Source organism: Balaenoptera acutorostrata, chromosome 3, assembly GCF_949987535.1.
Source record: "Balaenoptera acutorostrata chromosome 3, mBalAcu1.1, whole genome shotgun sequence".
NCBI lineage: Eukaryota > Metazoa > Chordata > Mammalia > Artiodactyla > Balaenopteridae > Balaenoptera > Balaenoptera acutorostrata.
The window spans coordinates 172175332-172193081 of NC_080066.1; the positions used below are offsets into that span (position 1 = coordinate 172175332).

Sequence of the window (17750 nt, forward strand, 5' to 3'; positions counted from 1 at the left end):
TGAGGGCTTCCCTGGTGGCGCAGTGGTTGAGAATCTGCCTGCTAATGCAGGGGACACGGGTTCGAGCCCTGGTCTGGGAAGATCCCACATGCCACGGAGCAGCTGGGCCCGTGAGCCACAATTGCTGAGCCTGCGCGTCTGGAGCCTGTGCCCCGCGACGGGAGGGGCCGCGATAGAGAAAGGCCCGCGCACCGCGATGAAGAGTGGCCCCCGCTTGCCGCAACTGGAGAAAGCCCTCGCACGAACTGAAGACCCAACACAGCCAAAAATAAAAAATAAATAAATAAATAAGAAAATCCTTAAAAAAAAAAAAAAAAAAATTGATAAGGCACTTTGAATTTTATTTTCCATCAAAAGAAGATCTACGCCTAAAAAATTCATGGATCCAGAATCCATTTCTTTCATCAAAAGATAACTTAAATTTAACCATAACTTACAAGATACATTGCTGGAACTGACTTCTTTTGAAGGATTTAAAGGACTCTGAAAACACAGTAGTACTTTCTCCATTTTAGATAAAATTTTAAAGTGAACAAACTGAGCTTGCTGAAATTGCTCTAAAACCTCTTCTTCTATTCCATTCTGTGAGACTGGTTTCTTTCCTCTTATTATTATTAACATAAAACATAGAAATAGTTTAGATGTACCTTATCAACTACAAGTAGCCTTGTTGGCAAAACCACCTAGATTAGATAAATTATCAATCAAGAAGCAAGTCAATTTGTCACATTAAAAATTTTAAGCATTTATATACACTGTGTTCATTCAAAGTGTGCCTATAGACATTTAATATGGGGATTCATTTTTTTCCCTCAAAATGAAAAAAAAAGTTACAAGTGTAATAGTGAGCCTATACTGCATATTAGTTGCCTACATACATACTTTCAATGAACAAACAACATGTACAATTTTCATACATTTTTCCTTATGTATACTTTGGTAATATTTATTGCAGTATAATTTCCTGTTGGTTGAACTAATAATACTGAATTGCAGCTTTTATCTTGTAAGTCTTTTTATTTCATTTTTCTAGTAATTCATTTTTATTAAGTTTTACAAAGTAGCAGTTTGCAACAGACTGGAAAAATTTTTTCAATTGGTCCTTTACCAAAGAGAATTTAAGCAGCACTGCCTTAGGGGACTTAATAGAAAATGAGGCTTTTCTTCAAAACATACCCTCTGAAAAGAATTAGTTCTCTTACGAAGTCTTTCAAACTATCAGACATGTTCTCAGTTACTTTATTTTGAACAAGAAAAGAGTGTTGAGCCTGAAGCAGCCTCAGTCAGTGTGAGTTTTTGATGCTTACAGAGGTTACCTGATGAAATTGGCAAATAAAGGAGGAAGGAAATGTCACACAGATCCAGTTCTTCTGCCTGATGTTATAAACTCATAACTGCAAATATTGGCTGTCATTGTAAACAAGCCTTTAAAGATCACTTTAAAAGCAATCCAGTAAGTGGTTACATATTAGAGATCACAAATATAAATCTCAGATTGAATGAAAAAGAAACCCAAAACATACATGTTATAATGTTGTGCAAATAGCTACCAAGTGGCTTTAGGTAAAAATTTCTAGTGTCAGTACCAAGCATGGAATTTACAAAGTCCTGTATTCCAGACAACTTTAACAGATGTGAAAATGACATGCTCTGGAAAATAGAGTTAATGTCTCTAAAAGTGGCTCTGGTGATAATGAAAACATTGATATGAAGGCACATGTCAAGAATGAATAAAATTGTTTCATGAAACGTGATCATGGAAAAAGCAGCGTGTGTTGGTTATTAAGCTCTTGTCTCTCAGCCCCAAACCCACCCTTCTCTCCTCTGCATGGTGAGGCTGGGATAAGACTCTGAAAGCCGCATTTCTCCTTTACCAGCTGCCTCTCAGCAGGTTCCATCTTCCCAACGTGCAGAGGATGCCTGACGGCTGGAGAAGGGAGCAGCCGTGGCTCTTTCCTCCCTGTCTCCTCTCGGTTCCCGGAAGGGTCACTTCATTCCAGCACCTGCTGTTGGTTCTAGTTTCCCACTGTTTCTCACCCTGGACCCCTCAGAGACATCAGCCACAGCTCCCAGAGGGTGGGCTCCAGCTTCCCGGGACCCTCCACCAGCCTTCTAGGTCGTAACCTCAGCCTCTTCCCTCTGTGTCTTCAGCCCTGATGATGGTAGAGGCTTCATATACTCATAGTTACGACTTTTTTTTTTCTTTTTAATAACTGCAGTGTTTCCCTTTTGCCTTGTAGTCCTCCAATACCTGTCTAACTATTTCTTAGGTTAAAATCTCTCTTTTAAAATAACTGTTGTATTTCTGGACTGGATTTCCTGACTGGATCCCAGCTGATGTACTGGCAGTGGCCCCAGCTGGTCTGGCAGTGGTTTGGTTGTGTCCAGCCCTGAATGCAGTGCCGAGCAGCTTGCCGTTGGGAAGTGGAGTGGTAGTAATCCACGTCATGCAGTGGCATCGTGATTAATCGGATCACCCCCAGGGGTTGATGGTAATGGAGTGCCCACTGAAGCAAGAAACTTGAGGCTGCTGCGTGTACCCATCATTGCAGTAATGATGACAACTAAGAGTGGGGAATGGGGTGGCTATTTCTACCTGGATGTGTATTTGTAGGAAAAAAAAAAAAAAAAAAGACAAGCTCGCGTCTTTAAACACTGAGGTCAAGTCATAGATGGCAAATCTCAAATGATCCCACCTCTCTCCATCTGCACTGCACCATCCTGCCTCACACCATCCTCATTTCTCCCCTGAAGTTTGCAATAGCTTCCGGCTTCCAGCCCTTCTTTCTGACAATCCATTTTCTATATGGTGACCCAAGTGCCTTAAAACCAGCTCCTCTGCTTAAAACCTCCAGTGACATCCTATTGCACTTAAAATCTAACCTCTTCAACCTCATCTCAAACCGCTTTCTTCTCCTCAGTTGTTCTAGTCTTTCTAGCTCTTTCCGGCTGTGGGACTCCCACCTTTACAGTTCTCTCTCATTGGAATTCACTTCCCCAAGCTCTTGTATGTGACTGCTTCCCTTCAGCCCTTTCCCCTTGTAAATATGTCATCACGTATGTTCATTTCTTTCATAGCACTTACCACAATCTTTGTGGATCTTTTTTATTTCCTTGTTCATCTCCCCCCTACCAAACTGCACTCCATTAGGGCAGAGACCTGTCTGTCTGATTGGCTACTGTATTCCCAGGACGCTGCTCCAATGCCTACCACATAGTAGATGGTCAATACATATTTGTTGATTGAATGATCCTGAGAAATAATTTTTCCTCAATTAATTTATAATTTTAGTTATGAAGCATTTCAAGCATGCAGAAGATATCATAACACCCAGGTGCCTACCAACCAAATTTAACAGATTTTGACATTTTTCCATATTTGCTTCTGATTTTGTTTTCTTCTCTCTCGTTCTCTTTTTTAAAAGAAATGTTAAATGTAAAACAAATGTGTCCATTTCATCTAAGTTCAAAATTATTAGCACAAATTATGCATGGTATTCTCTTAACAATATTTTTAATGGCTGTAAGATCTGCCTCACCTTCAATCCAGATATAGGTAATTTGTGGGGTTTTTTCCCTTTCATCAGTCTAGCTAGAGGTTTATTAATTTTACTGATCTTTTTAAAGAACCATCTTTGGTGTCATTTATTTTCTGTATTATTCTTCCATTTTCTAGTTCATTGATTTTTGCTGCTGTTATATTATTATTTCCTTCTACTTATTTTGGTTTACTTGATCTTTTTATGGCTTCTTCAAGTAGATGTTTCCATCGTTGATTTTAGTCTTTTTTTCTTTTCCAACGTAAACATTTAAAACTTTATATTTCCATCTAAGCAGTGCTTTAACTGCATTCCACAAATTTTGTGTTTTCATTATCATCCAGTTCAAAATAGTTTCTAATTCTCTTTGTGTTTTCTTCTGTGAACCATGGGTTGTTAAGAAATATGTTGCTTAATTTCCAAATATTTAGATATTTTCCAGATTTTTTGGTTACTGATTTTTTATTTAATTCTGTTCCCTTCAGCTCCTTAAATTTATTGTAACTTTTTTTATGTCTCAGCATCTGTCTTGGTGAATGTTCCATTAGAAATGGAGTGGAATGAATATCTTTTAGATGTCAATATTTACTACCAGAGGAGTATTAAAATAATCAGCTATAATAGATTTGTCTGGTTCTTCTTTGAGTTCTCTCAGTTTTTTGCTTCATGTGTTTTTAAGCTCTTTTATTAGGTATATATACATTTAGGATTATGTCTTCTTGATTAATTGATTGACTCTTATTATTATGAAATATCTCTTTTTCTCTGATAGTATTCTTTGTTCTGAAGTGATATTGATATAGCCATTCCTCTTTTGTTATCTTTTTTTTATTCTTTTACTATTAATTTATCTATGTCTTTATGATTAAAGTGGATTTCCTAAGGATGGCATACAGTTGAGTTGCTTTTTTATTCATTCTGACAATCTCTTCTTATTAATTAGAGTGTTTATCCTATTTACAGTTAATGTAATTATCAATATGGTGGGGTTTAAGCCTGCCATCTTCATATTTATTTTCTGTTTCTTCTATTTGTCCTTCTTTTTCCCTTCCTTTCTTACCTTTATTTCCAGGACTCTTCTTTCCTTTGTGTAGATCCTATTTTCCATTCTTTATAATTTTTTTATAAGCCTAAAGAACTTCCTTAAAATTTCTAGTCTACTGGTGACAAATTTTCTCAGTTTCTGTTTGTCTGAAAACGTTTTATTTTACTTTCATTTTTGAAGGATATTTTCTTTCAGCACTTTAAAGTTGTCATTTAACTGGTTTCCATTATTTCTGATGACAAGTCAGTGGTAATTTTTATACATTTTTTTCTCTGAACATATGTGTCGTTTTCTCTGGCTGCTTTTAAGATTTTGTTTTGTTTGTTTTCAGCAATTTGCTTATGATGTTCCTTTTTATAGTGTTCTTTATTTATCCTGCTTAGAGTTTGTTGAGTTTGGATCAGGGGTATTCTAGTGTTCACCAAATTTGGACAATGTTTGGCCATCATTCCTTCAAATGTTTTTTCTTCTTCCCTGATATTCTGGTACTCCAATTACATGTAAATTAGACCACTTTGTATTACCGCACAAGTCACTGATGTTCTTTCCATTTCACTCTCAGCCTTTTTTTTCTCAGATTCGATTTGGAAAGTTTCTATTTCCATTTCGTTAACTTCACAAACAATTTTTTTCTGTAATGTCTAATATGATGTTGATCTCATCCCATGAATTATTTGCTTCAGATATTATACTTTTAGTCTCTAGAAGTTCCACTTGGTTCTCTTTTATGTTTTTCATTTCTCTCTTCATTATGTTTATCTTTTCTTTGATCCTGGAGCATACTTATAATTAGAAGTCCTTGTCTACCAATTCTGTCATCTTTGTTGTTTTTGGTTCTGTTTCTTTTGACTGATTTTTCTCCTGTTTATGGGTCCCATTTTCTTACTTCTTAGCATGTATAACAATGTTTTTATTGGATTCTAGACTTTATTTTATTAATCTTCTATTGCTCTGTGACAGATTATCAGAAATTTAACAGCTTACAGCAGCCTCTGGTTTCATCTCACAGTTCTGCAGGTTATAAGTCAGATGTGCTCACTTGAGTTCTCTGCCTAGGGTCAAGGTATTGGCTGGGCTGAGATTTTTTTGTTTTTTGTTTTTTTAAATTTATTTGGTTGCACCAGGTCTTAGTCGTGGCTGGTGGGCTCCTTAGTTGTGGCAGGCGAGCTCCTTAGTTGTGGCTCACTGGCTCCTTAGTTGTGGCTCACCAGCTCCTTGGTTGTGGCATGCAAACTCTGGGCTGAGCTCTTATGTGGAAGTTCATAGGAAGAATCTGCTTTCAAGCCTATCTGGGTTGTTGGAAGCTTCCTTGTGGCTGTGGGTCAGAGGCCCTCGTTTTCTTGCTTGCTGTCAGCCAGTCTACTCTGCGCTCTTAGCAGATGCCTGCATTCCTTCTCATGTGGTCCTCTCCATCTTCAAAGCAGCAGTGGTGTGTCACATCCTTCTTAACTCTTTGAGTCTCTCTGATCTCTTTTGCTTCCAACTGGAGAAAGTTTTCTGCTTTTAAGGGCTCATGTGATTAGATTACGCCCACCTGGATTATTTTACCTGGATTATTTAACAATCGTGGAAATGATCTCTCATAACATTCACAGGTTCTGAGGACTCGGGGGTATGGAATCTTGGGGGCCATTCCTAGAACTTCTGTCTACCACAATTATGAATGTTATGATGTTGAGAGTTGAGATTTTGATGTCTTCTTTTGAGTATTGAGATTAGTTCTGACAGGTTTTTTTTTTTTTTAATATTACTTATGTAATTACTTTTTTTTTTTTAATTTATTATGTATTTTTGGCTGTGTTGGGTCTTCGTTTCTGTGCGAGGGCTTCCTCTAGTTGCGGCGAGCAGTGGCCACTCTTCATCGCGGTGCGCGGGCCTCTCACTGTCACGGCGCAGCCTCTCCTGTTGCGGAGCACAGGCTCCAGACGCGCAGGCTCAGTAGTTGTGGCTCACGGGCCCAGTTGCTCCGCGGCATGTGGGATCCTCCCAGACCAGGGCTCGAACCCGTGTCCCCTGCATTGGCAGGCAGATTCTCAACCACTGTGCCACCAGGGAAGCCCTGACAGGTTTTAAATTTACTTGCTAATGGGCTTGATTTTCAAGGCTTGTTTATAAGCTTTGTACAGTTGACTCTTGAACAATGCAGAGGTTAAGGGCACCGATCCCCTTGTAGTCAAAAATCCATGTACTGCTATCTCTGCCTCAAAAGACAAAGGAATTGAAAGATGACTCACCCAAGGTCAGGAAGCTAAAACTGTTTGGACGGAATCAGGTCTCAAACCCTAGTTCTTTTGATTCCACATATTGTGATCTCTAATCAAACACAAACTTTTCCCCACACTTGATTAAAGATCTGTGAAATGAAAATACAGGTATTATGTTTATTGAAAAAAATCCATGTATAAGCGGACCCACGCAGTTCAAACCCGTGTTGTTCAAGGGTGAACTGTATAGTTTTAGAGTACCCTTTACAGCTAATTTAGCCCCACTCCGGAGGTGTGGCCTTTCCGGTGTCTACTCAATAGCCAAGGTGTACAATGCTGTCTCTCCAGTCTCACTAGGGGGAACCTCAACAGGTACAAGCCCTGCGTGAGATCAGTGGTTGTTCAGCTGGCTCATCCCTGGCAATTCCTTCCCCAGGTTTTCTGCATTCTCACCCCTGCGTGTCCTCAGGGAATCCCATGCAGATTTCTGGAGCTCTTTCTCTGCATGGCTCCTTCCCCATGGCACTCCACACCACAAATTCCAGACCCTCAGCCACTCCCAACCCAGGTACACCAAAGGTTAGGGGGAGGGAGCAGTCCAACCCAGGTGATGGGAATTTGGAGGTATGTAGTTGGAAGAGAATTTTAAAATAATTATAAATATGACTAAAAGTCTATCTTGTATTTATCATCATGTCTCTACAACTTTGACTAATCAGGTGATAAAATACTTGGGATGGGGTGGGAAACGGGACTTTTGTTGGCCTACATTCTAAACAATTGCTGTGGTTACTTCTGAGTTTTAAATATTTATTTATTTATTTATTTATTTATTTATGGCTGTGTTGGGTCTTCGTTTCTGTGCGAGGGCTTTCTCTAGTTGTGGCAAGCGGGGGCCACTCTTCATCGCGGTGCGCGGGCCTCTCACTATCGTGGCCTCTCTTGTTGCGGAGCACAGGCTCCAGATGCGCAGGCTCAGTAATTGTGGCTCACGGGCCTAGTTGCTCCGTGGCATGTGGGATCCTCCCAGACCAGGGCTCGAACCCGTGTCCCCTGCATTGGCAGGCGGATTCTCAACCACTGCGCCACCAGGGAAGCCCACTTCTGAGTTTTAATAATACACGTGTAAACTTTAAATTGCACATTATTATATATTTCTTTTATTAAACAGCTAAATGTGCTTATTTTGAGAGTACATTTCTAGCAGTAGCAGTTCAGAATCATTTGGACTGGCTTCAAATATAGTTTGTGTTTCCATCTCCTGTAGTATAAGAAACTCCCATGTTTAGAGAATAGATTTGGTATAAACAACGATAACGTAGTTGTTATGAAGATAAAGAAATAACGTGAGTTATTTAAAGTCTCATTGTATGTGACCACTTAAGAGTTTTACTTTGTGTTTACAATGTAAAATAGTGAAACCAAGTGGGAAATGTGAGGCTTCATATTTATGTTTGTTAAGTGTAAGGTTTAGTTTACACCTGAACGATTTTACAGATTTCAATAAAATTTTGTAAAATGATGTTTATTCCCTTTTTGCATCGTTAATGGTTTGTTTTAAAACCAGAGAATAAATCAAGAACATAGTGATTATTGCTGATTATTACATGATTATTGCTGAAAATAATTTTGTCATACAGAGAAGAGAGGTGTTTAAGAAATGATAGGCTCCTGGTGTCAAATATGTTAGGTGCTCTGTGCCCCAGACTCTGACCTCTGTCTCCTCAGCTCAGTAAGACCGCCATCCCCTGCTTGAGTTTCCCTTCCCTTTACCTCAGTTCGGATGGTACCTCTAGGCAGAAAGCCAGGATAAAAATGCTGTGTGCCCAGAACGAAAGCGTCCATCTGAAAGTGGGCCTCCGAGCAAGTCTCCCTCTTTCCATGGAACCAGTTTGATAAAATTTGTATTTTAAAGTTTCTGACTTCTGAAGATTCAGGTCTGGAGCAAAATCCAGAATGGAGGATATCAAAAAATAAGTACTGGATTCTGGCTAAGGTTTACCACTGTTGCCTGAGTTCTTTTGTTTCTTGGGGAAGGTCATTACAGAATTCCATTTGAAGCTTACATGTCATTCTTTTGTTAAGCAGGAAAAAACAAGTGGATTACTTCTCTGTTTTTGTAAAGTGGCACCGATGTAATATGGTTTGAAAACATAACCCTCGAATTTTTAAAGCAGAGACAGAGTTTTGAGGGTGTCTCTGCCCTCTTTTTCTCTCAACCCTTGATACCTGACAAATTTAAAACTCACTTTTTAAAGGGAATACCTATGTTTTTCAAAGTTGACACTGAAAAATAATAAGGGAACTGAGGGTTTTGGTCAGTAGGGTATGAAAATTACAATATTATTGTAGCAGCATCACCTGGAAATAACATATTCATTTTGTTAAACTTAATGTGAATACACAGAAGCGCATTGCCTGGTGTCCTGTTGTCAGAGGACAATAGTACAGTAGTTAAGGCTGGCAGACAGTTAACAAAGAAGTGAGAGGCTTTTCAGAATAAGTAACTATGATGAGAGTTATGCATCTACTTACTGCACAGTAGGTACTGTCTCTATATTAATCACTTTTGTATTTTATTCTTTGCAGAGTATCGGGAAAGGGTCATTGTGGTGCATAGACCCAGAGTATAGACAAAATCTAATTCAGGCTTCGAAAAAGACACCTTATCACCCACACTCGAATGTGTTCAATACACCTCCCGCCTCTCCTCAGGCATATCAAAGGTAAGCCATTCAGACTTTTTTTGTTTTGGGGTTTGTTTGTTTGTTGTCTACTGAAGTTGCATTATGTTGGCAGAGACAGGCACTGAAACTAATTTAATAGGCTGTGTGATTATAAAAATAACTGTAGATAAATGAGAAAGAAGTTAAGTATTCTTGGAGGCATATCCAATTGTTTTTTTTTTGCAAACCTTACCGCTTCTGCTGCTTGGGACGAATGTGTCTCCTTTCAGAAGGCTTCGTGGTGGGTGAAAGAATGTCTTCCTGGGTAGAAACATTTACAAAGGAAAGTTGACAGCTTTAACATCTCAGAGTGTGGCCGTTTGCAGGGATGAGAGTCCAGGAATGAGTCGGGTAAGCAATTCCAACTTCCCATCCTTCAAGCCAGAGTGTCTCCAGGTGTTTCACTGAAGGATGCACAGAGTTGTTGCCATTCCCCGTCTCCATGTAGACGGTGCTCCAGAGTGATCGTTTTGTTGTGGTTACTTGGTGTTTGCCTCTTCAAGGAAAACAACAAAGAACGGTAGAGACTAGGATTGCCCCTCACATGCCCGTTTGTTTTGAGACAGTGAGGTCACGGGTGCCATTTTTACAGAGATAGAATTGGAGGGGAGGATATGCAACCTGTCACTTTAAAAAAAATAGGTTACTGTTAGAGTCTAAAAAAATAGCCATATAAAACAGAACCAATTTTTAAAATTGATTTTCTCTTGCATAGTGTTTTGGTTTGAAATCTATCCCTCAACTCTACAAAAAAATTTTTTTTTTCTTTAACGCACAGAAATGTTTCTATTGTCACCACTCAGTTAAGAGAATGATCCTTGGACTACAAGTTTATGTCAATGAGGAAAGGCGTGAATTCATAGATGTCGGTAGTTCCACAGTCTGTGTCGTTGCAGATTCTTTCCCTAGTCTGGTGTTTGTTCTGCAGAAGGGAGCACAAAGTGAGCCTCTGAAACAGCATTAATGAAGTTCTTGTGCATCTCAGTTGAGAAGCATTCCATCACAGGCCTTAGACAATCAGTCTTCAGCAAGAGACGGGGAGGAACAGCTGGGCTCTCTGAGAAGACTGCTGTATATCTGCCTTCGCTAGGCGATTAGCGTGATGGTAGCCATAGCAACTGCAGCATCTCCATAGTAACACGTAGCCGAGACAGGTGCAGTTGCATCACAAGGCTGTTTGTTGCCTGGCAAAAGGACAGGCCATTAGTACTTAGATATGGGCTGTTGCCTTAGAAACAAATAACCCTGCATAGCAACTACAGTTGGTTTGAAAGATTTGGGGGCAAAAAAGGTTGTAGCAGCTTTTGTCTATGTTCATAAAAATCAGTGGAAGCATACTTTATTGGAAATGACAACTTGAGGTCATATAGCTGTAGGAGATAAAATGGGATTTTCCAAAGCAGCCCAGCCAGCACTGTAGAAATGTCCAGAAGGGCAGAGCCATATGCTTGGTTTTCTCCTTGTGGCCGTAACCACTCCTGAAATGGGAGAAAACTGGGTTTGGAGTGGAGACTTACTGATATACAGGGTTGATGGGGGAGGGGATGACCCTCATTATTGGAATAATTCCCAGATTCTCATGTTCCTTTGTCATTCTGCTCCCCTCACCCTCCACACCCCACAGAAAACCCTTCACTCTCCTCCCAGTTTGTACCTCGGAAGTATTTCGTATCCATTTGCTTCTAAGAAGTTAAGAACATAAGTGTTATTCACTGGGTCGTATCACTGGTTCATTTAGACCAGTATTTTGTTGCCAAACGCGACCCCAAGGGAAACACAGTAATTATTTAATAATTTGAAGGATTATAGTAGAGCTCTAGAGGTTGCAAGAGGAATGCATACTCCGGCGAGAGGCTTTCTGAGCTGGCCTAAGCCTAATGACTTCATTTGATTTGTTAATATCGGAATAAAAATGCAGATGAACTGGAACTTTTGTAATGAAAATAATTTCCAGACGAAAACTTCAGATCTCAGTCTGTCACATCCAGTTCCTCTTCTCCCAGGTGACTGAGGGGAAAAAAAAAGTTTCTGCCTCTACCCATGCGGGAGCTCAGATTTCACCTCCGTAAAGGTTACTGGATGTGGAGTGAGAAGACAGACCAGATTTTAGCCTGCCTCTTCCATGTCTTAACTCTAAGAACAAGTCACTTTCTCTTTCCCGGGGACTATAGTTCCTTCATCTGAAAGCTTAGAGTTTGCTTCAGTATCCTCTAGTGTGTAAAATTGTACTAAGGGTCCTAAATGCTGGATGATTGTATAATATTTGTGTAGCTGATAGTGATGTAGTCAGTTCCGTTCTAAGCCATCGGGCCACTTGTGGACGTGACTTAGGGAAGGTGGAAGTGGGACAAGGCGAGTCATTAAACAGGGACCACAAATGATGACCTGACACGATCTGGCTGGGTCCTCTGTGATGCAGGGAATCACCTCTCTGCCCCGCAGGATTGCTGTGAGGGGCACCTGGGAAGCGCGTGGATTTCACAGAGCTGGTACTTAGCATGCTGAAGATGGTGATTATACTAGATGGTGGTTATTGCTAGTACTTGCAGGTGTGCTTGGCAAGTAGTGCTCTGAGCCAAGCTGCAGGTGGCTGGAAACTCTGCAGGGAAAATGAAGCATCTGAAAACACTGACCCCCAAACCTTGTTCACGTCCAAATATGATGCTCAGTACTGCCACACGGAGACTTGTGCCTCTGTTTCCAGTATACCCTTTTGAATATTTGTTACACGCATCACTGTGATCTCTGCCATCATCTTCACTGTGTGCTGCACTTTGTTCTTCCTGTGTGCCGTGTCCAAATTTCCCTTTTTTATAAGGACATCGGTTATACTGGATTAGGGGACTACCCTATTCAGTATGATCTAATCTTAACTAATTACATCTCCAATGACTCTATTCCCAAATAACATCACATTCTGAGGTACTGGTAACCAGGACTTTAATGTGAATTTTTTTTTGTATGTTGGAGGGGGAACACAAAATTCATCCCATCACAACCCTTTTCTTCAGTAAGGTATTTCACTAATAAAAATACGGAGAAGCAGAAAGTAAGGCAGTGTTCAGAAAACAAGGATGTAAAAAGCATACCAGAGCCAACCTGAATTTGCTCCCAGTGGCCAAAGCTGGGACAATATGAACAACAAATAAATAACATAGCATTGGGATATAACCCCAAATATAAAATACATGTCTGTGAATCCATACTGATATAAGTAAATGCTCAAATAAATAAATGAAAGTAGAGACAAATTTCCCATACGGAAGAATTCTAAATAATTTATGTAGGTATTCATCCATTCAAGGAATGGGAGTTTAACTCCCCACCCCTTGAGTGGCTGCACTTAATGACTTACTTCCAAAGAGCAGAGTGTGGAAAGGGGGTGGAAAAGAAAGTTTACGGTGGAAAACCTGGCAAACACTACCTTGGCCAGGTGATCAAAGCTAACAGCATCTGTGATGTGAAGTTGACAAGATGTACCTGTGATAACGATGTCAAGAAATTATCACTTCACCTTTGCTGTCCTCCTCCCCCAAATCCCTAACTTCTCTGTAATCAGAGAAAAACATTAGACAAGGTTTTGTCCCCAAGGTTGGGGGGGACATTCTTCAAAATACCTGACTAATTGTCTTCAAAGCTGTCAGGTCATCAAAAACAAGGAAAGTCTGAGAAACTGTTACAGACCAGAGGAGGCTACGAAGACATGGTGAGACATGGTGACTAAATGGGTAATGGGATCTCTTGGATAGGTTCCTGGAACAGAAAAAGGACATGAGGGAAAAACTAGTGAAATAGGAATAAAGTGTGCCGTTCAGTTAATAGCAACGTATCAGTGTTGGTTCCTTAGTTGTGACAAATGTACCATAGTAACCTAAGATGTTAACTGTGGGCAAACTGAGTGTAGGGTCTGTGAGAACTCTCTGCACTGTCTCTGTAACTTTTCTGTTAAAGAAAAAGCAGTCCCCGATGCACAGACTAGTTGAGTTTATCAGTTTAAAATAACCACGTCCCTTTTGTTGTAATGGAAAGTAAAAATCACTGCGTCGCTGAGCAGTTTGCCCGACCCATTTGGAGTCTGTCTCTATCATGTTACAAGACAACTGGAGAGCTGATGGTGATCAGGAGCTCTTGCTTTTACCTCATTCCCTCTAGGATCTGCTGAGCCGTACAAGGGGCTTGGCTGTAAGTTGGCTCTTACAGTTCTTGGAACTCTATTTCTGTGAAATGGCGCTCAACTGTGCTTGGTAGGGTCCCCGAGGCCAAGCTGCCCATGCCAAAACAACTTCTTTTTGTTCCCAGCTTTTGCCAGTGTGACCTTCAGGCTCTAGGTCTGGAAAGAGGAGGGAGGATGGTGTAGTTGGGTTTCTTGCCCATACGTCTTCAGAAAAGTCCTATTATCTGGTTTAATGGTTTTGTTGCCTATGCCCCTCTTTCGTGGATGTGGGATTTCTCATTAATGGATATGCATATTTTAATGCTTTTGATATAGATATTGCCAATTTGCCTTCCAATTTTAGACTCTGTTCCAATCTACACTCCCACCAACTTTTTAGGAATTTTCCCTTTTCTAATCTCTCTCCATGTCTGATGGTTAAATAAACAGCTCTCCAGTGGGTGACCTTGGCTTTTGTGATTTTGATACTTTATAGTGGGGGCCCTTCAACTTGACAATACTCAATTCATACCCCTTAAATAGTGGGCACCCCAAAACAATGTTTATGACAACAGATTGTTTTCAAAAGTTATGTCTAGGGTCTTAATGTAGCACCCTCTCTGGGATAGGTACCAATCCAAAATCAGTTTACAGAAAAAAAGTTTCAATCATCTCTCACCATAGGCGGGAACAGGTTTTACGATGAATCAAACAGGATGGTTTATAGAGAGTTTCCTGGATGATCATTTTTTCAGAGAAGGGAAATTTAGTAAAATATACCTAATTTGGGAGCCAGAGCCACTATAGTTTTATGCTTCCTTGGTACCTCCAAAGAAATCTCCGCATCTTATATGCCTCTGGTCTATGTGATGGGGCAGCCATAGCTGGGCTTTAGAGGAACATAAACCCTGATTGAGGGGACTTCTGTTCCCCAATGCACCTTTCACTTTTTGCTTAAATATCTTTAAAAATAATGACAACGTATTTTATATTTTATATAAAGTATTGTAGCCTCACATGTACAAAGTTAGAAAAATCCATAAGACTTTTATTTGCTGATCTAGGTCTGAAGATTTATTTTTTGGATGACGTTAAAGTTTACAGAGTCAAAACATTTCAAAAAAGTTTCTGTCGCTCTCACCTATTTTTTTTTTTAAAAGAAAATTCCGAACATTTAAGCTTATCATTTAGCTCCTTATGTTTCTTTTTGCTTCTTCAGAGCAGTTTAATGAGCCGCAAAAGATACGTTAATGACCTCTCCAAAGGTTTTGGCCTTTCAGATATTGAGGGTCTTAATGAAAATGGCTGATTTTAGTGCTGACTCACCAAAAGGTTTTATTTTTATCCTGCCTGCTGCCCTATTAATGTGCTTTGAGCTTATTCTTTATAATTTTTAAAAATGCCTACATAGCAGAACAATACTGCTAAGGATATAGAAATTGTACAGAGTGGTCAGTATATATTTGAATTAAGGAAATCATCAGGGATTCCTCACCAGGTAAGTAAGCGTTGGCCGAAGGAGAGACCTGATGATGGCAGATGGGGGATTGCGTTGGGAGGAGGTAGGGAAGGTGGGGTGTTTAGGGAACTCATCCTTTTAGACAATTAAAAGATTAGAAAATCCTTACAATGTTAAGCTTGTTAACATAACCATGTTAATTCCCCCACTAAAATGCTGAATTTGTACACAGCAAGGAATAGCTTATTCATTGCTTGGATAGCATCCAATCATTTTTTAACTTATAAGATATCTTTCATTCCAGTTATTCAAAGTGGTATGCATTTAATTGTTGGCAGAAGAACTGCAAAGCCACAATAAAATCAGTTTTAACTGGTATTAAAGGAGTTTGTTAGATTGTTGTGTCATTGCAACTTTTAATTCAGTCAAGCATAAAGAATGAATGTGAGGATTTAAATTAGTTACATCATTATTACACATTACACTCCTTATATTTACTTGTAAGCAACATATTTGATGGAAACCATGAATAGTTTTTTAAAAGCTCCTCATATTCACTACACTTACTTGTGTAAGTGTAATTAAAAAGGGTGAGGTATTAGGTATTTTGAAAGCATATGCGTTAAACTGCAACATTATGCTTAATTTTTTAAAGGACAATATTCTTTTAAATTTTAAAAATCTTTTAAAATCAGTGTGAAGCTTCACTGTGCTAAATATATTGAAGGATGTGCTAAATTAATGTGGTAAAATGAATATGGGATTGAATGACAAGATTTTCTAATAATAGTACTTTGAAGTACAAACTTTGTTTTGTTAAAAAATTGGAGGAGGGGCTTCCCTGGTGGCGCAGTGGTTAAGAATCCGCCTGCCAGTGCAGGGCACACGGGTTCGAGCCCTGGTCTGGGAAGATCCCACATGCCGCGGAGCGACTAGGCCCGTGAGCCACAATTACCGAGCCTGCGCGTCTGGAGCCTGTGCTCCGCAACAAGAGAGGCCGCGATAGTGAGAGGCCCGCGCACCGCGATGAGGAGTGGCCCCCGCTTGCCGCAACTGGAGAAAGCCCTCGCACAGAAACGAAGACCCAACACAGCCAAAAATAAATAAATAAAATAAAGAATTATTAAAAAAAAAAAAAAGTATATCTAAGTATATTAAAAAAAATGCTTTAAAAAAAAAATTGGAGGAGACATCATAGAAAAGGCTTACAATTGTCGGGGTTCACTCATATATAAAAAACAATGCTCATTTACAGTGTGAGCTTTAAAAATCCATTAGTTAGCTATGATTTTCTTTGCATATCAAATCATATTGTCTATTGACTTCCATTCTATTTTCTGAGTTGGTCTCGGAATATTTTTAATCTCAGCATTTTGCCTGCAATATGCTGTCCATTGTACATTTCATCCTCATTTCATCCTCCGTTATTTTATTTAAATGGAAAATAGTCTCTGTTATCTTTGAGCTCTTATGTACTAGGTGTATCGTATGAATATAGTGCCCAGTCATCCAATTTCATCCTGTTTTCACACTCACTTTGAAAGTTGAATGTTTAAGCAGCCGGGCTGATTATATCTATTTTACTCAGGTGCGGAGTGAAACTCATGGCCAAGAGAGAGCCAAGCTGAGTTCTTTTTCATCCTCTGAACTCTTGGGGTGCCCTCAGTCCCTGGTTGGTATTCTGTCAGCAGAAGTGTTAGGATCTCTTTAAATCTGCTACTGATAAATTTCTGTTGATCTAACTACTGAGATAATGGATAACAAAGGGGTTCTGTGTCCTTGATTCCTGGTTAGAAAGTTGAAGTGTTGATGGACTCAGCAGGAGTCCGGGGTCTTTACCGGTTTGCTTCCTGTTTATTTGCATCTCCAAATAGCCATCGGAGGACCTGGCAGATTCCTGGTCAGAGCATCTTAGGGGCCGACCTGCATTCTGCCTGTTTGTCAACCCCCTCACCTTCTCAGAGGGGGAGAAATTGATCTACATGTTAGAAATATGAAAGAGCTGTCAAAAACGCATGCAATCAGTGATGTACAACATGAGACAACAGACTGCACACTCTGTTTTGCAGCAGGGTAAAATCGGCAAATTTAAAAAAAAAATTTTATTGGAGTATAGTTGCTTTACGATGTTGTGTTAGTTTCTACTGTACAGCAAAGTGAATCAGCCACATATATATCTCCCCTCTTTTTTGGATTTCCTTCACATTTAGGGCACCACAGAACATTGAGTACAGTTCCCTATATAGTAGGTTCTCACTAGTTATCTAAAAATCGGCAAATTTTTCATCACGATAGAAAATTAAAACCAACCACTGCCATTTCTAAGACTCCTCTTTCTCCAACTTCTGGTTACACTAAACACTCCTGGATTCTATAGACTAAAAAGGAGGGGGATTAAGAAGTAGAGGCCTAATATAATTAGATTAGACAGTAGAACCCATCATTCATAAAAGATTTGAGGAAGGTAGAATGGAGGTGGGGAGAATTCATGTACTATAAGTGCGTCAGCTGTGAATTAATGTTGGTCAAAAGTGTACTGTAAGTAGTTTCAGGTTATATTAATAAAAGGTGAGTATTTGAACAAGTGATATGATGACCAGTAATTCCCACTTTCAGTGTAGACC

At 39.6% G+C, this 17750-nt stretch overlaps 1 protein-coding gene across 7 annotated transcripts in view; it reads left to right on the forward strand.

The window, feature by feature from the left end:
• LOC103019590 (EF-hand calcium-binding domain-containing protein 11-like) overlaps positions 1 to 17750 on the forward strand; it is a 238117-nt gene that overhangs the window by 111243 nt on the left and 109124 nt on the right. For all 7 annotated transcript variants that reach the window (XR_009007397.1, XR_009007393.1, XR_009007394.1 and 4 more), the window contains one exon: positions 9378 to 9514. Coding sequence is in view for 1 of the 7 variants with exons in the window: in XM_057542258.1 (XP_057398241.1) it covers positions 9472 to 9514 (43 nt within the window). In the remaining 6 variants the exon portion in view is untranslated. Of the gene's footprint in view, positions 1 to 9377; positions 9515 to 17750 lie in introns of those variants that run through there.